The sequence below is a fragment of the Theropithecus gelada genome, chromosome 1, assembly GCF_003255815.1.
Source record: "Theropithecus gelada isolate Dixy chromosome 1, Tgel_1.0, whole genome shotgun sequence".
NCBI lineage: Eukaryota > Metazoa > Chordata > Mammalia > Primates > Cercopithecidae > Theropithecus > Theropithecus gelada.
In genome coordinates, this window is record NC_037668.1 from 208184706 (window position 1) to 208210169 (window position 25464).

A 25464-nucleotide genomic window follows, 5' to 3' on the forward strand; every position below is an offset into this window, starting at 1 on the left:
AGAAGTCATCTAAGACTCTTGCCTTTCATTCCTTTTATATCCCATCAGTCATATTTAAAAGACATCTATATGTAAACCGACGTCAATAGACATGATGTAAAAGAAGGGGGTGGCTCTGGTAAAGCTAAAGTAACTCCGCTATTAGAGTGCATTAACTATGGGGGAAATACTTTCTATATTGCAGAACACATATTTGGTGCTACTTGTCATCACATCGCCACCCTGAAGTCTGCATATATTGAATTTGGAATGGCTCAAACTGCACTGAGTGCAAAATCGTAAATTGCTTATCTTATATAAATGTTTTAGAACTAGATGGTGGAACAGATGGAATCTATTAAGAGAACGGGGTGCCAGATGACTGACTATAAACATCCTTTTTAATAAAGATTCTGCTGAGATATTAACGCATATTTTCTAAAATTTTTTTTTCTTGTTCATTTTGTTTCTAAGACATTAACTCACGTATTAAAAATAACAACATCTCAAAACATTTGAAGCAACTCTCTTCATCCCTTTTAAAAATACCTTGCTGTTTCGGGGTTAAAAAAAGCCACAAGGGAGGTAACAATACAAATATTTATTTTCCCAACTCCCCCGCCATGGGTTCTGGGACGTCACCGCCTCTTTCTGAGGCCCGTTTCATCCTTTTCTTTTAATCCAAGAAGCGATGGTGTTGTGCTCCTGTCGTCCCAGCTACCTGGGAGGCAGGCTGAGGTGGGAGGATCTTTTGGGTCCAGGATTTTGAGGCTGCAGTAAACCGTGTTCTCACCACTGCACTCAAGACTGGGCGGAAGAGCGAGACCCTGTATCAAAAACAAAACAAAACGAGAACGTATTGCGGTTCTGCAACACTCCGTCCAGTTCTCGCATTCTCAGGTGCAAACTTCCATACAAACCCCTTGGCTCGCCTTATCCCGCGGAGTTAGCCCATTAAGCCTCCGGGACACGCTGCGCGACGATATTCACGTATATACCCCTCTTGCCCTTGAAGGCCGGAAGTCAGTCCTACAGATAAAAGCGAAACAGGAAGACCCGCCCCTCTTTGGAAAGTAAATGGTAGCCCGGAAGGGTCAAAAGAGTCCGCGATTTCGCCGAGTGAATTGCTTTCTGCGGTTGGGGAGATCTACTCTTCTGGAGCTCGAGCCAGCGGGGCGACCCTGCAGTGGCAGGACTCGGCACCGCGCCCTCCACCGCCGGTTGGTGGCCTGCGTGACCCTTTCCTCTCGTCGACATCGGAAGGAAGCCAGACGTGGGCGGGCAGAGAGGTCGGCTCGCTGAGGGGTCCGGGTGAGGCGCGCGTGGAGTATGGGCCCGGGAGATCCCTTGCTGTCCCCGAGCCGCGGGTTCCTCTTGTGCAAAACGGGGTGGCACTCCAGTCGCCTGCTTGGTGATTGTGGCCCCTGCACACCTGTTTCTACAGCGCTTAGGTTCGAACAGTAACCCTGTAAACTAGGCACTGCTGTTCCCGCTTTACTGGTGGGAAACGGCCTCGGAGAGAATAAATGAACTGCCCTAAGCGACTGGGACAGAGCCACAGTTCTCAGCCAGGCTTTCGTAGCCCACGCTGCCGCCCCAGCAGGGATCAAATCACACAGTGTGAGATAAGCGTCAAGAGCGAGTGGTCTTATGCTGCCACCGAGAACTGATTGGGTTCAGTTGCATCATCAAAATCCCGAAGCATGGTTTTTTTGTTTTTTGTTTTAGTTTTAAAGGAAGAGGAGATTGACAGTTTTCCTCTTTCCTTACCTTCTCTTCAGATTACAAAGTTCGTTGTTAATCTCAAATGTTATTTTGGCCAACAGCTTCATCCCAGTAGGAATGGCAGCGCCATCTATGAAGGAAAGACAGGTCTGCTGGGGGGCCCGGGATGAGTACTGGAAGTGTTTAGATGAGAACTTAGAGGATGCTTCTCAATGCAAGAAGTTAAGAAGCTCTTTCGAATCAAGTTGTCCCCAACAGTGGGTAAGTCACAGATGTGTTTATCTTCCCTGTTAAGATACATCGAGCTTATACTGTGAGTGGTAGGCTGACATGAAGCACTCTCTGAGGCATGTCAATTAACAGTGTCTTTGAGGCACAGAGAAAACCTTGCCTGGTAATCTAGCCTTATTTGATGCATGTACATCAGGTAGATCTTTGGAGAATGTCAGCTGACACATTAAAGAGCATTGAAAAACACAACAAACGTATGAACAATAACCAAAAAATTCCAGTTCATTTCACGGGTGGACTTTTCCAGGATCTTCTGAAGGGGTAGTATTTAATCTTGGGCAGGAGTTGGCAAAATTAATTGGCCTAGAGCTACTAGCAGAAATAAAACATTCCCAGTTGCTCACCCAAAATTCTTTAAGTCATCATATACCCAAAATACAAAGAAAGGAGTTTGGTAAGTAGAAGAAAAAAAAGGTTCTTATGGTAGATTCTGTCTCCCTGACAGGCATTCAAGCGCTGTATTCCCTGCCCTTAGTAGAAGGAGGGATTGGAAAGGGGACTATTACTGAGGTTAGTAAGTGGCCGTGTGTGCTAAGTGCTTGACATTTTCATCTTCACCAATACCTGTTAAGATAGGTGCTGTTGGCTGGGTGTGGAGGCTCACACCTGTAATCCCAGCACTCTGGGAGGCTGAGGCGGGCAGATCATGAGGTCAGGAGTTCAAGACCAGCCTGGCCAACATAGTGAAACCCCATCTCTACTGAAAATACAAAGACAAAAAGAATAGCTGGGCGTGGTGGTATGTGCCTCTAATACCGGCTACTCAGGAGTCTGAGGCAGGAGAATTGCTAGAACCGGGACGCGGGAGGTGGAGGTTGCAGTGAGCCAAGATCACACCACTGCATTCCAGCGTGAGCCACAGAGCAAGACGTTGTTATTCTCTGTCTCCAGAGGAGGCAACTGAAGCTCAGAGCATTGAAGTGACTCGCTTGTTATTACTCAGTGATTGGTAGAACTGTAATTTTAAGGCAATCCTAACTGGCTGATGTGGGATTTGAACTTGGATTTGTGTGTGCTTTTTCACTATCTTATGCTGCTCCAAAATATACCATGTAGTTGGAAAACAGATAATTTTAGAGTTGGGGTGGTTTTAGGGGTTTTACCTTCTCTTACCTCAAACCTTTAAGAGGCTTTGAAGGAGGCCACAAGGCGGCTGTGTTGCAGGGAGGGGTCGTATTGGTGGCTGAGCTGGGGATGAACACAGTGAACAGAAATTACTTTATTTTTCTTTCTTTAATTTTCAGAGACAGGTTCTCAATCTGTCACCCTGGCTTGAGTGCAGTGGTGTGATCATAGCTCACTGCAGCCTTGACCTCCTGGCCTCAAACAGTCCTCCCGCCTAAGCCTCCTGAGAAGCTGTCACTATAGGCATCTGCCACCACGCCTGGCTGATTTTTTTTTTTTTTTTTTTTTTGGAGACGGAGTCTCGCTCTGTCGCCCAGGCTGGAGTGCAGTGGCGTGATCTCGGCTCACTGCAAGCTCCGCCTCCCGGGTTCATGCCCTTCTCCTGCCTCAGCCTCCTGAGTAGCTGGGACTACAGGCGCCTGCCACCTCGCCCGGCTAATTTTTTGTATTTTTAGTAGAGATGGGGTTTCACCATGGTCTCGATCTCCTGACCTTGTGATCCGCCCGCCTGGGCCTCCCAAAGTGCTGGGATTACAGGCATGAGCCACCGCACCTGGCCACCTGGCTGATTTTTTAAAATATTTTGTAAAGACAGGATCTTAGTATATTGCCCAGGCTGGTGTCAAACTCCTGGGCCCAAGTGATCTTCCCACCGTGACCTCCCAAAGCACTGGGATTAACAGGTGTTGAGTCACCACATCTGGCCAGACATTGCTTTAGATGAACTCTTCATCTGTAAAACCAGCCTGATACAGCCTATCGCATGGGATTATTATGAAGACAAAATACATAACTTGACATGTAAACCGAAAACTGATCAGTGTGGGACTGTGTGATTGAATTAGATGATTCCAGCAGAAAATGTTGTACCTCTGTAGTCTTCCCATTAGACAGATGCATTGAGAGCAACTCCAGGTTTAAGCTGGAGTTCCCCTTCGATCGCACTTTTATCCTCTCTCTCCTGAAACCCACTGCTTTTTCTCCAGCCTCATGGCTCCCACTCCCACGCTTCCAGGGCGGCTTCCAGTCTGTGTGTCAGAAAGGGTTTTTACAGCCAGCCGTTTGGTTCTTGATGGTACATCTCTCCCACTCAAGCAGACTGGGTGCCATCCCCTGAGGCCCCAACCTCTCTCCGGGTCACTGCATCATGGTTACTGCTAACATAAATTGAGTACATCCTCTCTACAGTCTACACACACTTGAAATGTGTCATCTATGTTCTTTATCCTTCATGGAACTCTCTTAGCAGTTTTATAGGTAAGGGCACATTGACATGAAGTCACTTGTAGTTACAGAGCCTGCATTTGAACTCAGTAGTCTGATGCCAGACCCCACATACTTCTCCCTGTGCCTACTGTGCAAGAACAGGATCTGTGAAAATAGCTTGCACAAGTCTCATGTTGTTCTAGAAACTGAGTTATAATTCAAGTCTACTTAAATACAAAAGCCCTGTCTCCTTGGGTCCCTTTACAGTTCTCTCACCCAGTTTCTTCATGTCTAGCAGCCACCACTCTTTGGAATGCCTTCCTATGAGTGTGTTAAATGCCCGTGTTCATTAGAGCTCCTTTCTCTGCTACTCACTTGTCCAAGGCAATCCTGTTTACAGCCATGGCTTGAAGTCCCAGCTTATGTGTTGATGCCTATGTTAGCCCAGGCTGTCATAACCAAATACCTTAAAGAAATTTATTTCTCACAGTTTTGGAGGCTTGAGGTCTGAGATCAGGATGCCAGCATGGTCAGTTTCTAATGAGGGCCCTCCTCTTGGCTTGTAGACAGCCACCTTCTTGCTGTGTTCTCACTCAGCAGAGAGAGAGAGAAAGAGGTCCAGTCTCTTCCTCTTTTTTTTTTTTTAAGACAGAGTCTCACTGTGTCGCCCAGGCTGGAGTACAGTGGCGTGATCTCAGCTCACTGCAACCTCTGCCACCCGGGTTCAAGCAATTCTCCTGCCTCAGCCTCCTGAGTAGCTGGGATTATAGGTGTCCGCCACCACACCCAGTTAATTTTTGTAGTTTTAGTAGAGGTGGGGTTTCACCATCTTGGCCAGGCTGGTCTTGAACTCCTGACCTCTTACCCACCTCGGCCTCGAAAAGTGCTGGGATTACAGGCGTGAGCCACTGCACCCGGCTCTTCCTCTTCTTACAAGGACATTAATCCCATCAGGTTAGCAGGGCCCATCCTCATGACCTCATCTAAACCTAATCACCTCCTATAGGCCCCACCTTCAAATGCCATCACATTGAGGTTAAGGCTTCAACATGGGAATTTGGGAGGTGCATGAGCCTTCAGGCCATACAGTGCCCAAAGGTGCGTCTCCAGCCTGGCCCTTTCTCCAGCTCCAGAACTGCCTTTCCAGCCACCCGTTAGCTGCCAGTTGGAGATGCATGAGGACCAACCTTGACGTCTGCATATACAAGAGTGAGCTCTTCCGAATCATGCACCCAGTAGGCCTCCTCCTGTGCTTCCAGCTTCAGTGAAAGACACCAGCATCAACTTAGGACCCGGGCCCTGGATGTCAACCTTGACTGAATTATTGGAGTGTTCTCGGGAGGGAGACTAGATAAGTCAGGGCTGTGAGCTCAGCTGCTGTCCAGCTTCAGTCTGATCCTTCTGGAAACTCTGGAGTGTGAATTGCACCATAATTAATGACTTTTGTGCCTGCCAGTCATTGGCGTTGGCTGAGGGGCAGGTCTCTGGAGAAGGGGGCAGCCATCTGGTGTTAGCAGCCACTGCCCAGCGCAGCAGGGAGTAGGTACATGGGTCTGCAGAGGGAATCTGGACAGAGACCCAGTAGTGGCCATAATCCCACCTGTCCAGTTGCAGGCAGCATGAAGCCACCACAGCACCCCCACATGGGGTCTGTACCTATAAAACTCACCCGTAGAACTGCAGAGCTGAGTGCAAGCTCTCCACAGCTTGTCTTGCTGCCAGGGGGTGAAGGAGAGGAATGACTGTGTTCATCATCAGTTCAAGTACTTGTCTTGTCCAGGGAAGGAGTATTATAGTTAATGGATCTAGAGTGGAGACTCAGTGTTCCCCTTCTGACAAGAAAAGTAACACATTCACATGTTTTATAAGAAGAGTATTTATTAAAGAAAAGTTCAAGAACACATAGCTTGTCCATTTTAATGAAATGATATCGAAAAAAATCTCCTAAATATAGATGATGGCCCTCCTTCAGCTCTACTGTCATGTTTTTTTTGGTCTATATCCTGTTCATTTAGTCATTCCACAAATACATTGAGCACCTCCCATATGCCATAGGAAAATACAGCAAGGAAAAATAGAGTGCTCAGCCTTCTTGTAGCATACATTCTAGTATGGGGAGAGAGACAAGTAGTAGAATTAAAAGAATGTTATATGGTGATAAGTGATAGGATGAAAAATCAAACAAGGGTACAGGTTTAAGTAGGATGGTCAGGAAAGGTTTTATTTATACAGAAACTATTTTTACAAAGTTAGGAAAAAGTTAGGGAACAGATAGGCAGATACCTGGTGAAGAGGATTCCAGGCAGAGAGAATGAAACAGCCAAAAACCTGCACTGATGGGCCAGCCGCAGAGGCTCATGCCTATAATCCCAGCACTTTGGGAGACCGAGGCGGGCAGATCACCTGGGGTCAGGATTTGAGACCAGCCTGGCTAACATGGCAAAACCCAATCTCTACTAAAAATACAAAAAGTAGCTGGGTGTGATGGTAGGCGCCTGTAATCCCAGCTATTTGGGAGGCTGAGGCAGGAGAATTGCTTGAACCTGGGAGGTGGAGGTTGCAGTAAACTGAGATCATGCCACTGCTCTCCAGCCTGGGCAACACAGCAAGACTCTGATTTTTTTGTTTTGTTTTGTTTTAAAAAAAAAATGTGTTTAAGGGACAGGAAGAATAGCAAAAGTTAGAGCCAAGAGATGGGAGGCCAGGGAGGTACTTTTTAATTTTTTTCTTTTTTTTTTTGAGAGAGGTCTCACTCTGTTGCCCAGGCTGGAGTGCAGTGGTGTGATCTTTGCCATGTTGCCCAGGCTGGTCTTGAACTCCTGGACTCAAGCGATCTGCCCATCTCAGCCTCCCAAAGTGCTGGGATTATAGATGTGAGCCACTGTGCCCATTCATGGTTGGTGCTTTTACTCTTAGTAATACAGAAAGCCATTGGAGAGCTTTGGGTTTAAGAGTAAGGAGGGAAATGAGGCCATGAGAGGGATGACAATCAGTGGAAAGGCGGTGGGACTGATGGGCTGTTGGCATTAAATCCAAGAGGGAATGTTCAGAGGTAGGGGTTGGAGAATGGGATTCTCACAACTGGAATTATGGAAGAGTTGTATTTGTTATGAGGACAAGATATAAGCTTTGATCCTGGGAGTAAGGTAGGTTGGAGGATGAGATCATTGAAGAGGTCAAGGAACTGAGAGGCCATGGTATTGAAAAGATCAGTATGCGGACATTGAAATTACCCACGAGTTGTGACCTGAGTATTGTTGGAAAAAATGATGGTGTATTAGTTCGTTTTCATACTGCTAGAAAGAACTGCCTGACACTGGTTAATTTATAAAGGAAAGAGGTTTAATTGACTCACAGTTCAGCATAGCTGGGGAGGCCTCAGGACACTTAGAATCATGGCGGAAGGTGAAGGGGAAGCCAGGCACCTTCTTCACAAGGCGGCAGGAAGGAGAAGTGCCAAACAAAGGGGGAAGAGCCACTTGTAAAACCACGTGATCTTATGAGAACTCACTCACTTTCACGAGAACAGCATGGGAGAAACTACCCGGTGATTCAACCTTCACCTGGTCTCTCCCTTGACACGTGGCGATTATGGGGATTACAATTCAAGATGAGATTTGGGTGGGGACACAAAGCCTAACTATCAGATGGTGACCTGCGAAGTTGTAGACGACTGTAACGAAGAAGGGAAGCAGGTAATATAGTAAATTATTCCCATTGACTTCTGCAGCATTTGACAGCGATAGCCCGTTTCCCATTTACACCCTTGTTCTTCTGCAACACTGTTCTTTCTTAGTGCGTAACTGAGGTATTTCTCAGCCTGCCCTTCACTATCGATTCTTCGCTCGCTGTTCACCTGTGCTCTCTTTTCAAGTATTACCTTGTCAAAGTCCTACCCAACTGCCATAGAATAAAAGCTGAAAAGTTTTTCCAGAGATATGTGTGCGTAAGGGTGGGGAGGCATACGGGAGGGCAAGAAAATGGAAATATCTTTTGAGTGCATTCTGAATGAGACGCTTTGTTTTTGTTGCCTTTAATTTTCATTCAGTCTTCCGAGGTACTGTTGGATCTGTTTTATACAATAGGAACTAAGGCTCAAAAAGGTAAAATAATGTCTTAGACCAGCCAACCAGTAAAGTAGTAGAGACAGGATTTGAATGTCTATGATTTCAAAATTTGGATCTTTTACTTAGCTGATGTTACAGCCACGAAATAAAGATAAAAATAGTACCACCAAATTGGGATTTAGAATGAATAATTCTATCCCAAAACACCAAAAATACATGCTTATTACAAAATAAATATTCCATACAACTGATATGCTAGCTGTTACAAAAACAAATTAGTTCTCTCTAGTACTCACATGTCTGTTTTATAGCATTCCTCAGTGTGACTTGTATAATGGTCCTATTGAAAGTCTTCTGGGATTACAGGCGTGAGCCACCACTCCCAAGGCAGGTGATCACCTGAGGTGAGGAGTTCGAGACCAGCCTGGCCAACATGGCAAAACCCTGTCTCTACTAAAAATGCAAAAATTAGCCCGGCATGGTAGTGCGTGCCTGTAGTCCCAGCTACTTGGGAGGCTGAGGCAGGAGAATCACTGGAACCCGGTAGGCAGAGGTTGCAATGAGTTGAGATCACGCCACTGCACTCCAGCTTGGGTGACAGAGTGAGACTCTGTCTCAAAAAAAAAAAAAAGTCTCCTATTCCTAAATTAGGAGCAGGGATCAGGCCTATCATTCTAGCATCATCTAACAAAGTTCCACAAACAGAGCAACCAAATATCCAAGATCTGTGATCTTCATATCAAATTCACATATTGTCTTTTTTTCTATAAAACTTTGAAATGTCTCAGAGATCCCAGTATTTTGGCATTCACACTACTGTCCTGGGTCTTATTCAGTGGTTTAGAGACCACTCGCTTATGTGTACACAGTATTTTTCAATGAATCCTTCTTGATTCATTAGCCTTTTAGAGAAAGGACCATGTGTTGAGGGTCTTAGGCTGTTTGAAAGAGAAGGTGAGGGCTAGGAAGGGGAGCTTTCCAGGCAGAATGTGATAATATGCAAAGGCATGGAATCAAGATGCACAGGAAATGAGCATGGGGTAGTTCTGTAGGACAAACAGTTCAGTGACTGCTGGTAAATTCAGAGAGGATGGACATGTGTCCTGGGATGAAGCCATCAGTGGCCTTGTTTGTCTTACAAACCTTAAAGGCAATATGAATACCTTGAAAGATCTTCAAATAAGCAAGTGACCTGATCAAATTTGGGTTTCAGAAAGATTATACTCTGGCAGCCTGGGACAGGTGGATTAAGGATGGTTGAGCCTGGAAATAGAGAAGCCAGTGAAAGAGCTGTTACAACAACCCAAGTGAGAAATGATGAGGGTTTGCGCTGGGGCAGTGAAGAGGAGAAAAGAGATCTAAGTGTCCAGGTGGATGTGATGTGTTCATTGAAATAGGTATTAGAGGAGAAACATGTTTGGAGAGGAGCAAAGTTCTGGACAAGTTGGGACTGCAGTGTCAGTACAACCTCTAAATGGTGTTGTCTTAGGCAGTTGGAGATGTGACAGGAGATGCAAACATCTATTAATTTGTCACAAAAATGTTAAGGGCATTGTCCACTTCTTCCTTTGGTATCCTTTATATAACATCCATCCTAGCCCAATCAGCCGGAGACCATCAGGGATGAATCTGTAGTCTGATTTGTGAATGCTTATAACCAGGAAGACCACACACCGGAGGAACTGTGGGCATCTCACCAACAAAGAAAAAGAGAGTGGTTAGAAGTTTAGGGGAAGAATGGAGTTTAGGTAAAATTTAAATGAAATGGTGTTTTGACAACCTCAGTACAAAGCATAGGTGTCATCATCAGCTCTGGATTGAAAAGTGGACCAGGGTTTTCTTCTTTGAAGTTAAAAGATTGAGTGTCATGTTCATGTTGAGAAATGTTATCTGACATTCTGAAGCTGAGTCGGAGATTGAGGCTGCTTCTGTGTCAGGGTGCCTTAGATCTAGACAAAAGTGGGATGTTTCCTTCTTACAGATAAGACTTCAAACAGCAAATTTCTGGTAGCTGATGATTTTAGAGAACAAGATTTCTCAATGAATAAGAAAGCAGTAGTCACTCAAATAACGGATCTATTAGCACACTCCGTGGCTGTGGTACGCCCTCGGGGACATGTTTCCTTTCAGCTGACTTTGTGTGTCTGTTATCCCAGCTTGATTGATACAGGGCAGGGCAGATTTTTACATTTTTAGTCCAAGCTAATTTTTATTTACAAGCACCACTGAAATATTTAAGAATTAAATCCTAAGAAAGGCTTTTAACAAAAGAACTAGTGTTTTCTAGTCTGACAATGAAGATGAATTTAGAGTTGGTAAGAAAAATGGTCCAGGCTCAGCATGGTGGCTCACGCCTATAAATCCCAGCACTTTGGGAGGCCTAGGCAGGTGGATCACTTGAGGTCAGGAGTTTGAGACCAGCCTGGCCAACATGGCAAAACCCCATTGCTACTAAAAATACAAAAAAATTAGCCGGGCATGGTAGCAGGTGCCTGTAATTGCAGCTACTTGGGAGGCTGAGGCCAGAGAATAGCTTGAACCTGGGAGGCGGAGGTTGCAGTGAGCTGAGATTGCGCCACTGTACTCCAGCCTGGGTGACAGAGCAAGACTCTCTGTCTCAAAAAAAAAAAAAAGAAGAAAGAAAAAATGGTCCAATGTGTTCACATTTGAAGCCTTCTGACCTACCTGAGAGCTCTCTGTGGACTCTGAACTTGCCTGCAAGCCTGACCTGTGTGCACATGGGTCCATTTCTTGAGAAGGTTCCTGAGTTATTCAAATTCTCAACATGGTCTAAAACCCAAAAAGGATTAGAAGTCACTGGTCTACACTCTCCTCAGAGACGTATTCATCAAATGCCTCAATTGAAAATGATTCTAGAATATAAATCACTTAAATTTATGTTGAATAATGTGTTACATTTAAATCTGTGCTTTTGCTTATCTAAGTTGCATAACTTGCCCTTATTTCAAATCCTTTTTTTTTTCAACAGATAAAATATTTCGATAAAAGAAGAGACTACTTAAAATTCAAAGAAAAATTTGAAGCAGGACAATTTGAGCCTTCAACTGCAAAATCCTAGGCTATTCATAAAGATTGAAAGTATTCTTTCTGGACATTAAAAAAAGCTCCACTGACTATGGGACAGTAGTAGTTTAAATGATAGTGAATATCAATTCTTGTTCCCTGTATCCGACACTTGATAATTAAGATGATCAAGAACCAGATCTGTGAAGAATTGAAATAAAATGGTATTTAGTAAGAAATCTCTATTTTAAGAAAAAAAGTAAAACCTGTTATAAACACATGTACTTTTTTCTTTTTTTTTAATTAGAGGATGGATAGTAGGCAGATAAAATTTATAATATACATAGAAGTGAAATAAATGGGAGTTTTAGCATTTTAATACAGGCAAGAGCTATTACAACAGCCCAAGTGAGAAACGATGAGGGTTTGTGGAAGGTTTATAAGGAAGAAGGGTGAACTTAAAATATACAAGTAAAATAATAAAAGCCATCTATAAAAAAGCCTATAGCTAGTATCACACTTAATGTTGGGACAGTAACTGGATGTCTAGCTAGTCCAGTGAGACAAAAAAGAAAAAGCATACACACTGGGAAGGAAGAACTAAAACTAGCTCTACTCACATATACTACTAGCTTACAGAATGTACCAATGGATGCACGGAAAGAGCTCCTAGAACTACAAGACAGTCATAGAAAGGTTGCAGGAAACAAGGTCAATATACACAAGGAAAACTATATTCCTATATACCAGCAATAAACAATTGGAATTTTAAACTTAAAAATACCATTTGTGAATAGCACCAAAAAAAAATTAAAGGAATACTTAGGTATAAATATAATATATGGAGGCCTGTATGCTGAGAACTAGGAAACACTTGGAAGGAGACTACATCAGATTAAATGGAGAGGTATACAGTTGGCCCTCTGCGGGTTCTGCATCCATGGATTCAACCCCGAACAAAAAATATTCAGGAAAAGGAAAAACAAAAGAGTAAAAATAATAAAAATTTAAAAATCGAGTATAACACCTATTTACATAGCATTTACATTGTATTAGGTATTATAAGTAATGGAGATGATTTAAAGTACAGGCATACCTCAGATATTGCAGGTTTGGTTACAGACCACTGCATTAAAGTGAATTATCACAATAGAGTGGGTTACACAAATGTTTTGGTTTTCCAGTACACATAAAAGTTATGTTTATACTGTTGTCTAGTAAATGTGCAATAGCATTGTCTACTTAATGTATATACCTTAATTTTAAAATACTTTATTACTAAAAAATGCTAAAGATTCTCTGAGCCTTCAGCGAGTTGTCATCCTTTTGCTGGTAGAGGGTCTTGCCTTGATGTTAATGGCTGTGGACTGATCAGGGTAGGGGTGTGGTTGCTGAAGTTTGGGGTGGCTGTGGCAATTTGTTAACAATTAAGTTTGCTGTATTGATTGACTCTTCATTTCACAAAAGATTTCTCTGTAGCGTGCAATACTGTTTGACAGTATTTTACCTGTAGTAGAACTACTTCCAAAATTGGAGTCAATTCTCTTAAACCCTGCTGCTGCTTTATCACCTGAGTGTATGTCATATTCTAAATGCTTAGTTATTTCAGTAGTATTCATAGCATCTTCACCAGGAATAGGTTCCATCTCAAGAAATCATTTTCTTTGCTCATATCCATAAGAAGCAACTTCTCATCCACTCAAGATAATGAGATTGCAGCAATTGTCACATCAGGCTTTTTTTTTTTTTTTTTGAAACAGGGTCTCACTCTGTCACTCAGGCGGGAGTGCAATGGTGCGATCTCAGCTCACTGCAACCTCTGCTTCCCGGGTTCAAGTGATTCTTCCACGACAGCCTCCTGAGTAGCTGGGACTGTAGAGGCGTACCACACCTGTCTAATTTTTGTATTTTTTGGTAGAGATGGGGTTTTACCATGTTGGTCAGGCTGGTCTCAAACTCCTCACCTCAAGTGATCTGCCCTCCTTGACCTCCCGATGCTAGGATTACAGGCGTGAGCCACCGCACCTGGCCAGGCTTCACTTCTAATTCTAGTTCTTTTGTTATTTCCACCACATCTGCAGTTCCTTCCTCCGACCTGAACTCACCTGCTGCCTTATTAGCCCCTAACAAGTTGCCTGTCCTTTAAAACTTTGAAGCCAGGCATTGACTTCTCTCTAGCTCTGAAAGTCCTAGATGGCATCCTCTTCCAAAAGAAGGCTGTTTAATCTACACTGAAATCTGTGTAGTGTAGCCACCTTCATCAGTGATCTTGGCTAGATCTGGATGATTTGCTGCAGCTTCTGCATGAGCACTTGCTTCTTCACCTTGCACTTTTTTGGAGATAGCTTCTTTCCTCACACTTCATTAACCAATGTCTGCTAGCTTCACAGTTTTCTGCTGTAGCTTCCTTACCTCTCAGCCTTTATAAAAATGAAGACAATTAGGGCTTTGGTCTGGATAAGGCTTTGGCTTAAGGGAATATTGTGACTGGTTTGATCGTCTCTCCAGAAAACTCAAACTTTCTCCATATCAGCAATAAGATTTTCACTTTCTTATGTGTTCACTGGAGTAGCACTTTTAATTTCAAGAACCTTTCCTTTTGCATTCACAACCTGGCGAAGCATTTGGTGCAAGAGGCCTAGCTTTTGGCCTGTGTCAGCTTTTGACATGGCTTCCTCACTAAGCTCTTTCATTTCTAGCTTTTGATTTAAAGCCAGAGACATGCCACTCTTCCTTTCACTTGAGCACTTTAGAGGCCATCAATAGTGTTATTAATTGGCCTAATTTCAATATTGTTGTCTCAGGGAATAGGGAGACCTGAGGAGAAAGAGAGATGGCAGTCAGTGAGAGGAGCTGTCAGAACACACACTTTTTTTTTTTTTTTTTTGAGACGGAGTCTTGCTCTGTCATCAGGCTGCAGTGCAGTGGCACAATCTCAGCTCACTGTAACCTCTGCCTCCTGGGTTCAAGTGATTCTCCTGCCTCAGCCTCCTGAGTAGCTGGGACTACAGGCACGTGCCACCACGCCCAGTTAATTTTTGTATTTTTAGTAGAGAGGGGTTTCACCATGTTGGCCAGGCTGGTCGCAAACTCCTGGCCTCAAGGGATCCGCCCACCTCGGCCTCCCAAAGTGCTGGGATTACGGGCGTGAGCCACCACACCTGGCCAGAACACACATTTATCAATTAAGTTCACCATCTTATATGGGTGCAGTTTGTGGCACCCCAAAGCAATTATAAAAGTAACATCAAAGATCACTGATCACAGATCACCATAACAGATAAAGCAATGAAAACATTTGAAATACTGTGAGAATTAGCAAAACCTAACAGAGAGACACACGCTGCTGAGAAAATGGCACAGATAGATTTGCTTGACACAAGGTTGCCACAAACCTTCAATTTGTAAAAAATGCATTATCTGTGAAACACAATGAGGTATGCCTGTATAAGGGAGGATATGTATAGATTATATGCAAATACTACACCATTTTATATAAGAAACTTGAGCATCTGCAGATTTTAGTATCTGCAGAGTCTTGGAGCCAATCCATCATGGATACTGAGGGACGAATGTACTGTGTTCATGGATTAGAAGACTCACTATTGTTAAGATATGGTTAAATTCTCCCCAGTCTGATCTATAGGTTCAATACAACCCCAATCAAAATCTGAATAAGCTTTTTTGTAGATATTGACAAGCTGATTCTAAAATTTATATGGAAAAGTGAAGGAACTAAAATAGTCAATTCTAAAAAGAAGAACAAAGTTGGAAGATTCACATTACTTGATTTCGAGACTTATTTGAAAGGTATAGTAATCAACACAGTATGGTATGGGCAAAACGAAAGATACAGTTTAATAGAAATGTAGAGACCCATACAAATAGTCAACTGTGTTTGGACAGAAGTACAAAGGCATTTCAACACAGAAAGGATCATCTTTTCAACAAATAGTGCTAGAAAAATTGGATATTCCAAACACACCAAGAAATAAACTTTAATATCCTCACGCTTTGTACAAAAATTAACTCAAAATGGATCATAGATCTAAATGTAAAATGTAAAACTATAAAACTTGTAGAAGAAAATCTGAAGAAGTACTGCATGATCTTGTGTTTGGAAATGAATTTTCAGATAAAGCATCAAAAGCACAATCCATACAAGTAAAAGCTAAATTGGACTTTATCAAAATTAAAAACTTTTGCTCTGCAAAAGATACTCTTAAAATAATGAGGATAAATTATAGACTGAGAGACAATATTTGCAAATCATGTTTTATGAGGAACTTGTATCCAGAATAAATCTTGTAATTCTCAAAATAAGAAAATCCAGTTTAAAAGATAAGATTTTGTACATCTCAGAAGGTATACTCTGAAAAATATATGAAAAGATGCTCCATGTTATTAAACATTAGAGTAATGCAAATTAATACCACAATGATATAATCACGACACACCTATTAGAGTGGCTTAAAAAGTTGACAACACCAAGTGCTGCTGAGGATGCAGAGCAACAGTCATTCTCTGCTGCTGGAAATGCAAAAAATAAAGCCCCTTTGGAAAATAGTTTTTTACAGAGTTAAACATACACATACCTTATGACCCAGTAATCACACTCCTAGGTATTTCACCGAATAAACTGAAAACAAAACCTGTATATGAATATTTATTCAAAGCTGCTTTATTCATAATCACCAAAACCTTGAAACAACCAGATGCCTAAAACAGAGGAACGGATAAACTGTGATACATCTATGCAATGGGATACCACTCAGCAATAAGGAAAAATGAACTTCTGATTCACACAACATAGATGAGCTTTAAATGCACTTTCCTATGTGAAGAAGCCAGATCCAAAAGGCTACATATTATATGCTGCCATTTATAAGATTCTGGAATAGGTGAAACTAAAGAATAGAGAACAGATCAGTGGTTACCAATGGTTGGGATGAGGAAACGCGTTGACCATGAAGGGGTTACACAAGTAAACTGTGGGTGACAAAACTGTTCTCTATGGCACTGTGATGACAGATCCATGAGTTCACACTTGTCAAAACCCAGACTGTGCACTACAGAGAGTGACCCTGAATGCACATTAAAATAAAATCAACCAGGATATTGGGGGGATTACAATATGGAATGCAGGTTGTAATGAGTCTAGTTATATTATAAAATACATGACATAACCCTTTTCAAAGAGGTGGGTAAGAAAGGGACTGACCTAAGTAACTGGAAAATGGTGTTTTGACCAGACACTGTAAGGCTATGGGCAAAAAGAACTGTACACAGTTGCTAAATTTGCAATTCTGAAACTATGTTTATATTAGGATTGAACAAATAAGTAAATATAGATAATGAGAACCAGGTCTATGTCAGAAAAAGCAGTTAAAAGCAAGAGGTGAATGTTAGAATGAATCCTGTGGTGCTGGATTGGTGTCAGAGATACCAGTACAAAGTCACATTTATGTTCACCTGTCTAGACTGATAAAGGCAGAAATATCTATAGATAAGTACCTACATGGGTTGGTAGACATACATAGATCCCCTAGCTCCATCCACTGACAGGGCTTGTAATCTGCATAGCATCCAAGTATTCCCCCAAATATTAATTACTGTGGTAATTTCAACAGGTGCCCCTGAATTCTTTGATACTCCTCCCCACGACAGAGTTTACATTCCTTACCCTTTAGTATAGACTGGGCTTAGTGACTTTTTTTTTTTTTCCCCCCTGAGATGGGAGTCTCGCTCTGTCGCCCTGGCTGGAGTGCAGTGACGCGATTTTGGCTCACTGCAAGCTCCACCTCCCGGGTTCACACCATTCTCCTGCCTCAGCCTCCTGAGTAGCTGGGACTACAGGTGCCCACCACCATATCCGGCTAATTTTTTGTCGTTTTAGTAGAGACAGGGGTTTCACCGTGTTAGCCAGGATGGTCTTGATCTCCTGAACTCATGATCCGCCCGCCTTGGCCTTCCAAAGTGCTAGGATTACAGGCGTGAGCCACTGCGCCCAGCCTAATCACTCACTTTTAACAGATTGAGGAAGGGGACAGGTAGCAGCTTCACAGAGAAGAATGTGGCAAGCGCAGCCTTCACCCGATGATGGGGGTGGTCCATCCTGCTGGTGCCATGCACCATCTAGCACGATGTGATGGGAAGGCACCTGACCACTGGCATGTTCTTCCTTAAAACCCACAACCTCAGTCTAATGAGAAAACACCAGACAAACCCAAATTATGGGACATTCACAGAATACTTGGCCAGTACTCTTCAAAAGTGTCCAGGTCATGAAAGACAAGGAAAGACTGAAGATCTGTCAGAGGTATGAGGAGACTAAGGGGACATGCAATGTGATATCCTGGGTTGGCTCCTGGGGCAGAAAACAGAGTGGAAAATGGGATACCTGAATGAAGCCTATAGACTAGTGAAGAGAACCACTATCAATGGTTAATTTCTTAGTTTTGATGAAGGTTACCATGGTTATTAAGATCACATTAGAGGCATGTGGGTAAAGGGTGTATGAAAACTTTGTGTACTGTCTTCGCAACCCTTCTGCAAAAGTTATTTCTAAAGAAAACTACAGAAGAGAATATTTACAGGTAATGGACTCAAATTTAAATATTATTAAAAAGGACCCAGATATAATTGAAGTTCATTGCTGGGTAGTGATAAATAAAGTTACTCATAAATAATTAAGTAATAAATACTAGAGAAAAAAATCAAAAGAACAGAAATAGTCAATCAACACTTATAGGTTCCATTCTGTTTCGATAATGATATACAGGAGTAATTCAACTCCTTTAGGTCCATGTTCATAGTTGTCAGAACCACTATTTGATCTCCGTGTGCAAAGGTGATACGAAAAACTTCATATAAACTTTTGTTTTTTTGAGATGGAGTCTCATTCTCTCACTCAGGCTGGAGTGCACTGGTGCCATCTCGGCTCACTGCAGCCTCTGTCTCCCAGGTTCAAGCAATTCTCCTGCCTCAGCCTCCCAGGTAGCTGGGATTACAGGTGCACGTCACCACACCCAGCTAATTTTTGTATTTTTAATAGAGACAGGGTTTCGCCATGTTGGCCAGGCTGGTCTTGAATTCCTGAGCTCAGGTGATCCACCCGCCTTGGCCTCCCAAAGTGTGGGGATTACAGGCGTGAGCCACCACACCTGGCCATAAACTTACTGTGAATGATTATGGCCTAGTTCATGGCTTTCAAAATAAATTAAAGCCTATTGCCTGAGCATTCTGAGCCTCACAGGGACGCTGGCTCTGCATCCTGCCAAGCGTGCTTCCTGAGGGGAGTACCGAGATGGAAAGCGGCACAGAGGCTGACGACCCCTCTTCATTCGGAACCTTTGCCTCAACCTCCCTGGTCTCCTTATGACTGAAGGGTATGAGTGTTGACAGATGATCACTGCTTTAACTCTGCACTATCATAGACCACATTTCTGAGAATAGGCATTTCTAGGAAATAAATTATCTCTTAAAAAATCCATTCTTTTATTTCCACAAGTGCTTAAAATATTTTATTAATGGAAGAATACAATTTAACAAAAAGTGTTTATTAAAGGGGAAAATATATAGTATTATGTTTAAGGCACATGGCAAACTTTTGGCATTAAATTGCAAGAAAAAAGAAATACAAATTATCACAGTAAATTTCAGAATCTGTTTCTTTAGTCCAAATAGTTTTTTAAAAAAAGGTTTGAACAGCACCAGCGCTTCACTGAGGAAGGCACATCATGGCTTGGCGTCTCCGTGGGAGAGCAGCTGCTGCCTGGTGTACTCCCAGATCAGCAGGGCGCCACTCACGTGGACGTTCAGGGAGCGGATAATGCCCTGTTGAGGAATTTCCACACAAACGTCCAACTGCTGGATCAGATTTGCTGGAATTCCCTCACGTTCATTTCTGAGGAAGAAAATGGAAGAAGGGTTAGTTTTCTTGTAACAAACAATTTTTCTCTTTGATATCCTATTTTTTATTTACGTATTTATTTTTCTCTTCGCTATTCTGAAGGTTACAAAAAAAGACATTAACAAATGAAGTTAAGTCTGTCACACTGGGAAATAAGTAAGAGTGTAAGAAAAAGACTGATGGGTCAATTCCCTGTTCACCTGACGATGCCAGAGAGATGAAATAAAAGGAAAGCCCGGGGGCCTTCTTATAAATGTTACAAATCAAAGAAAAGTGCAGGTATGAGCAGGAGTCAGGGTAAACTGTAGAACAGAAAGGTAACATCTTCCTAGCCAGGCGCAGTGGCGCACGCCTGTAATCCCACCACGGAGGCCAAAGCGGGAGGATCACTTGAGGTCAGGAGTTCGAGACCAGCCTGGCCAACATGGTGAAACCCCGGGTGGTGTAGCACGCCTGTAGTCCCAGCTACTTTGGAGGCTGAGGCCCGAGAACTGCTTGAGCCCATGAGGCAGAGGTTGCAGTGAGCCAAGATTGTGCCACTACACTCCGGCCTGGGCTACAGAGTGAGGCTGTCTCAAGAAAAACCCAAAAACCTAACATCTTCCAGTGGTTTGGGGCTCAGAGAATATACTATGGACAAGAGAAGATTCTTACCCCAACAAGAGTAGAGATTTCTCAGGAAAGCAATATTGGGTTAGGTCTAAACTTTTGGCAGTTTGTTCCACTCCAATGATGGTATAACCTTCTGTTTTCTTCTGCTGCAGATAATCAATTAGGTGAGGTGGTTTTACCTGAATATTAGTTTAAAAAGAACAGAATATTCATTCAGTTATAGCCCCGCTTGGAGTAAATTAGAGTTAAAAAACATATTAACCTCAACTTAAGTCTTTTTAAAAGAAAAAGAACAGAATCATACATTATAAAAAAGAACTCTCCCAACATGACATATATATATATATATATATATTTTTTTTTTTTTTTTTTTTTTTTTTTTGAGACGGAGTCTCGCTCTGTGGCCCAGGCTGGAGTGCAGTGGCCGGATCTCGGTTCACTGCAAGCTCCGCCTCCCGGGTTCACGCCATTCTCCTGCCTTAGCCTCCCGAGTAGCTGGGGCTACAGGCGCCCGCCACCTCGCCCGGCTAGTTTTTTGTATTTTTTTTAGTAGAGAGGGGGTTTCACCGTGTTAGCCAGGATGATATATTTTTTGAGGCGGAGTCTCGCTCTGTCTCCCAGGCTGGAGCGCAGTGGCCCAGTCTTAGCTCACTGCAACCTCCGCCTCCCGGGTTCACACCATTCTCCTGCCTCAGCCTCTCGAGTAGCTGGGACTACAGGCGCCCGCCACCACGCCTGGCTAATTTTTTTTTTATTTTTTAGTAGAGACAGGGTTTCACTGCATTAGCCAGGATGGTCTCTGTCTCCTGAGCTTGTGATCCGCCCGCCTCGGCCCCCAAAGTGCTGGGATTACAGGCGTGAGCCACCGCGCCCGGCCAACATGATATAAATTTCTAAGAATTATTCCTAAATCAAGAGTGGGCTGTAACAGGGTATGTTTTACTGAACAGAAATCTACATTATTGATGATTTCTAAAAATGTGACCTATAAAAAAATAAGTAGAAAAACACAAGTGAACTGTATTTTACTTTAAATACTGTTCTTAAACGATTAAAGGCTGCACTGCTATAAATATGCAAAAGAACTAATACACAAAGAGCACTACAAAATATTTTTACAAATACAAACTTTTTACAAAAACTTTTAGGTTCACGGGTACATGTGTGGGCCTGTAATAAGAACTTGAATAATAAATTCCTCTCCACCCACCTCCACTAGAGGAAGCCACTGTTCCGCGGAGACGCTGAGGTGCTGGAACTGTTTGTCGCTGATACACTGAAGGCTGCCAACAACGAGCGCCGAAGCCCCAAATACCTCACAGGTCCTGCACAGTCCTGCACAGAACACCTGAAATCATTCCGATTGTTCCCAACACAATGCTAAGCTCATCATGTCCCATACAGTCCTTTGAAGCTCCCGTGGCAGTGGATTCATTAAAAAATGTTTAAGACCAAAAGATTTTAGGCAAGCTCCTGGAAAACTACCACTTTACCTCCTAAATTGGTTGGTTTGTCGATGAGCGAGGCCACGACGATGAGTCTACTAATTGACTTTCCAAGTCTGGCAGCACGATCCTGAAACAGGAGCTCCAGGTCTAAGTCGGGAACACGATTGTTCCACGGGATAATCTTCTTCTGAACGTCGGTCCACTCTGCTTGGTTATCTGCTTCGACCAAATTAGTACCTGGGAAGGAAAAAGAAAACAATCCCACATATAAATAAATCTGAATCTCTATATATTTATTTATACATGTATATGTATTTTTAAGAATTTGAAATACTTTAGAATGAGATGTATTTAACTAAAAAACTTCAGTTGGACTCGGACACAATTCTCGTTTTTAGTAGCAATTTTTAAGTTTTCAAACTCAGCTCTACTAACCAATATACTGTGATACTTCATGAAAACATGAGATACACATTTTTTCACATTTTAGCATATCTGAAATTGAGACACATCTTAGAATCAGAGTATCATTGGTAACTTTTTTTTTCCTTGGAGGTACATAAAATAATGATGTATCTTACAAACAGCAGCATATTAGATTAGGATTTTCTGTGGAAAGACTGTATTTCTGAAAACAATATAATAAAATATCTAAGATAATTTTATAAGTGCTTGGGGTAACTTTTCTAAAATGAAGGATGTTGTATAAAGTAGTTATCTCTTGACAGAAGTGATGAGGACACAGAACATTACTAGCCTATCTGACTGCAGTGTTTTCACCTCTGTAGTACGGGACTGAGACTCTACCTCTCAGGCTCTTCCTCAACTCTGTCCTACTCCAAACTGCTTTCTGAGCAATCAAGGAGCACTTAGTTCACTTAGGATAGGAGAGACATGCAAATAACTGTAACACAGTACAACAGCGAAGGTAATGCTCACACAGAAAGGAGTTACTAACGTCTAGGGGAGGGAGAGGCAAAGGGCAAGACCCCGGAAGGCTCACGGGAAGGAAGGAAAAAGTTTGCAAAGCAGACAGTAGATACAGCGTGTGCACATACATGGGATGTGCGAGCAACATGGTTCGGGCAGCAGCAAGTACCTTGGTTTAGTGCACAGCCTGCAATGGAGTGGAGGGAGATGGCTCAGACCAAAGGGCTTTGCATATAATGATAAAGAATTTATTCTACTGGCCGGGCACAGTGGCTCACACCTGTAATCCCAGCACTTTGGGAGGCCAAGGTGGGAGGATCACCTGAGCTCAGGAGTTTGAGACAGCCTGGCCAACATGGCAAAACCCTGTCTCTACTAAAAATACAAAAAAATTAGCCAGGCGTGGGGCTGGCGCCTGTAGTCCCAGCTACTCGGGAGGCTGAGGCAGGAGAGTGGCGTGAACCCAGGAGGCGGAGCTTGCGGTGAGCGGGTGTGCCACTGCACTCCAGCCTGCGCAACAGAGTGAGACTCCATCTCAACAAACAAAACAAAACAAAACAAAAATACAAACATTAGCCAGGCGTGGTGGTGGACGCCTATAATCCCAGCACTTTGGGAGGCCAAGGCGGGAGGATCACCCGAGGTCAGGAGTTTGAGGCCAGCCTGGCCAACATGGCGAATCCCCATCTCTACTAAAAATACAAACATTAGCCAGGCGTGGTGGTGGAAGCTTATAATCCCAGCTACACGGGAGGCTGAGACAAGAGAATCGCTTGAACCCAGGAGGCAGAGGTTGCAGTGAGCTGAGATCGTGCCACTGCACTCCAGCCTGCAGCCTGAGAGACAGAGCGAGACTCCGTCTCAAAGAAAAAAAAAATTATTCCACAGATAAAAACCATTAAAAAATGTTAAGGAGAGTAACAGTACTGCTATGTGTTTTACAAAAATCTCTTTTAATAGCTATGTGGAGGCTAGAAAACCAAAGGGGCTTTTGTACTAGTCCAGGTAAAGACAATGCCAGTCTAAATTAAGACAAAGCAAAAGGGGCTAAAGAAGAAGAGGAGGAGGCAGCTTTGGGAAGTGAAATCGCCAAGACTGGGTAACAGATGGATGTGGCAAGAGCAAAAACAGGACAAGAACGACTTCCACGATGACTGAGTGACACCATTAATAGGGCATACAGAGCAGGCAGTTTTGGGCAGAAAGGCAAACTGAATTTGGATATGGTGATATTTCAAAAGCTTAAGCAATATCCCAGTGCTAAGGTCCAGTCTGTTCAGCACAGAGGCTGGGCAGCAGATAAGGACTTGAAGGTTATAGTTGCACAAGCGGTGTGTTCAAGCTGGAGACATTAATAAATGTGTTCTGGGAGAGCATGAAGAGTGAGAAAAAGACTGGGCCAGTGAAAACCTTCAGTGGCAGGAGGAGAGGTTGGTCAGAGGGTACAAAGTTAGTCAAGAATAAGCTCTTGTGTTCTAGTGTACAGTAAGATGACTATAGGTGACAACAATGTATTGTATCCTTCCAAATAGCTAGAAGAGAGGATTTTCCATGTTCTCACCACAAACGTGAGAGGTGACAGGTATGCTAATTACCCTGATTTGACCATTACACAATGTATATATGTATCAAACCATCACTGTACCCCATAGATATGTACAATTATTATCTGTCAATTAAAAATGAAGTAAAACTTTTATAAAAAAGAAAAAAAAATTAGAGGGGATGCTAACATTTAAGCCTCAGCATGGAGAGCCTCCTACAACATGCCCCTGTTTACCAAAAACAGGCAGAACAGACAGACCTCGTTAGCCATTCTGCCCTTCCAGTAACGCTGTATTTCCCTGCTCCGCTTTACGCAGAACTCAACAGTTGTCTATAATGACACCCCTCTTCCCTCTCCTCCCCGGCTCTACCCAGCCACACTGGGAAGTGCCTCCTGTCACTGTCTTTTGCTCCAGAATCTTCACAGTTGCTCTTCCTTTTCCAGTAAAGCTCTCCCCAGGACGGACCTTGCCTTGCCTTGCCCGTACTTCCTTGGGGTCTCTGCTCAGTGTCAACTCCTTAGAAAGGTCTTTCTCACCCTCTGTCCCTCTCTTTACCCCGCTTTGTTTTTTCACGGTACCTCTACTACCAGACACTATGTTAGGTGCGTGTCCCCTGTTGTCTCCTCTGTAAGAATGTGGGCTCTGTGAGGCAAGGACTGGGTCCCACATCTAGCATGTAGGAGACAAACAATCAATCTTTGTTGAATGAATAAATTTAAGACAGTACGTCTTAAAACACATTAGTGAACCATCCAGAGGCCTGAAAAAATTTGCATTTTCCCAGAACTCTCCCCTAGAGATACTGAATTAATCTAAGGGTGGTTCCAGACCCATAATTGGCCTTTAAAAAAAAAAAAGAAAGAAAAAATCTAAGGATGGGACATGGAATCTGAATTTTCAACAAGCCACATGTGAGTCCTGAAGACATGAAAAGTTTGAAGAAGCACCAGTGTCAGCGGAATGTGGGGGACTCAGAGCGAGAAGGGTCAGAGTGAGGAGAAAAGGCAGGATGGCGGGAGACCAGCAAACACGTGGCACAGAAAGGGCAGGTGCGATCCGAGGGCAGCGTCCATCTGTCCACTCGGACTGTGTAAAGGAAACTGAAAGAAAAGGGAGGAGGAGGAGGGGGAAGAGGACGGGAAGGGGGAGGAGGGGGAGGAGGAGGAGGGTTCCAGAGGAAGCTGATGGAAAGGAGTCAGTGTACAGGGAAGGGTGAGACAGAGGAGAAGGGATAACATGAAGCAGCACCCAACCAACCAAGAGGGAACTAGAATCAAGAGCTTTGCTTTATTCCTAAGAAGGACAAAAAAAGAGATTTCATCATTTGGTCCTTTGGGAAATGTTTATTTTTACAGAAATATACAGTAGAAAAGCAGTGAGTGTTAATGAACAATACTACTTAAAAGGGAGGCCACTGGCCATCAGCTTTATATAAAGCAGATCAGGCTTTCTTTGGCTTTTTTTTTTTTTTTTTTTTTTTTTTAAATAGCAAAGCTAACTTTCACTAAAAGTGTTAGTGAAAGTTATACCACACTTTTACCCTGTCTTTTCCCTAAGTGGAAAGGCAGAGTTCACTATGTCAATAAAAGTGATATTAT

General features: G+C 43.0%; 2 protein-coding genes and 1 long non-coding RNA gene across 6 annotated transcripts in view; 1 reads left to right on the top strand and 2 right to left on the bottom strand.

The window, feature by feature from the left end:
• Positions 1 to 410: 410 nt before the first annotated feature.
• LOC112612424 lies at positions 411 to 1223 on the bottom strand. The gene is made up of 2 exons (XR_003116860.1): positions 1013 to 1223; positions 411 to 806 (listed from the first exon to the last, which is right to left on the bottom strand). It is a non-coding gene; the product is annotated as an uncharacterized LOC112612424 (long non-coding RNA).
• On the top strand, positions 1032 to 11699 carry LOC112612410 (cytochrome c oxidase assembly factor 6 homolog). Of its 4 annotated transcripts, XM_025366901.1 has the most exons (4): positions 1047 to 1268; positions 1806 to 1961; positions 10130 to 10135; positions 11383 to 11608. In XM_025366901.1, exons 1-4 carry the CDS (start codon positions 1057 to 1059, stop codon positions 11384 to 11386), a joined length of 378 nt encoding a protein of 125 aa, XP_025222686.1. In that variant the 5' UTR covers positions 1047 to 1056; the 3' UTR covers positions 11387 to 11608. The 4 variants fall into 4 exon arrangements, with proteins under 4 accessions (XP_025222677.1, XP_025222686.1, XP_025222705.1 ...); XM_025366892.1 differs by lacking the exon at positions 10130 to 10135 and having other exon boundaries at positions 1032 to 1268; positions 1806 to 1965; positions 11383 to 11699; XM_025366920.1 differs by lacking the exon at positions 10130 to 10135 and having other exon boundaries at positions 1232 to 1290; positions 1806 to 1965; positions 11383 to 11699.
• Positions 11700 to 18912: 7213 nt separating this feature from the next.
• TARBP1 (TAR (HIV-1) RNA binding protein 1) overlaps positions 18913 to 25464 on the bottom strand; it is an 84382-nt gene continuing 77830 nt past the window's right edge. Inside the window, exons 27-30 of the mRNA XM_025356215.1 lie at positions 21435 to 21626; positions 21152 to 21276; positions 19984 to 20120; positions 18913 to 19323 (exon numbers count right to left, since the gene is read on the bottom strand). Coding sequence (XP_025212000.1) covers positions 19155 to 19323; positions 19984 to 20120; positions 21152 to 21276; positions 21435 to 21626 — 623 coding nt within the window. The 3' untranslated portion in view covers positions 18913 to 19154. The remainder of the gene's footprint in view (positions 19324 to 19983; positions 20121 to 21151; positions 21277 to 21434; positions 21627 to 25464) is intronic.

What these genes read in the sequence shown, in the direction of transcription:
- LOC112612410 (XM_025366892.1), top strand. Translation starts at nt 1,057, where the DNA reads ATGGTAGCCCGGAAGGGTCAAAAGAGTCCGCGATTTCGCCGAGTGAAT. An exon ending in AGACGTGGGCGGGCAGAGAG is followed by an intron (nt 1,269 to 1,805) that starts GTCGGCTCGCTG and finishes TTTGGCCAACAG; the next exon opens with CTTCATCCCAGTAGGAATGG. An exon ending in CAAGTTGTCCCCAACAGTGG is followed by an intron (nt 1,966 to 11,382) that starts GTAAGTCACAGA and finishes TTTTTTCAACAG; the next exon opens with ATAAAATATTTCGATAAAAG.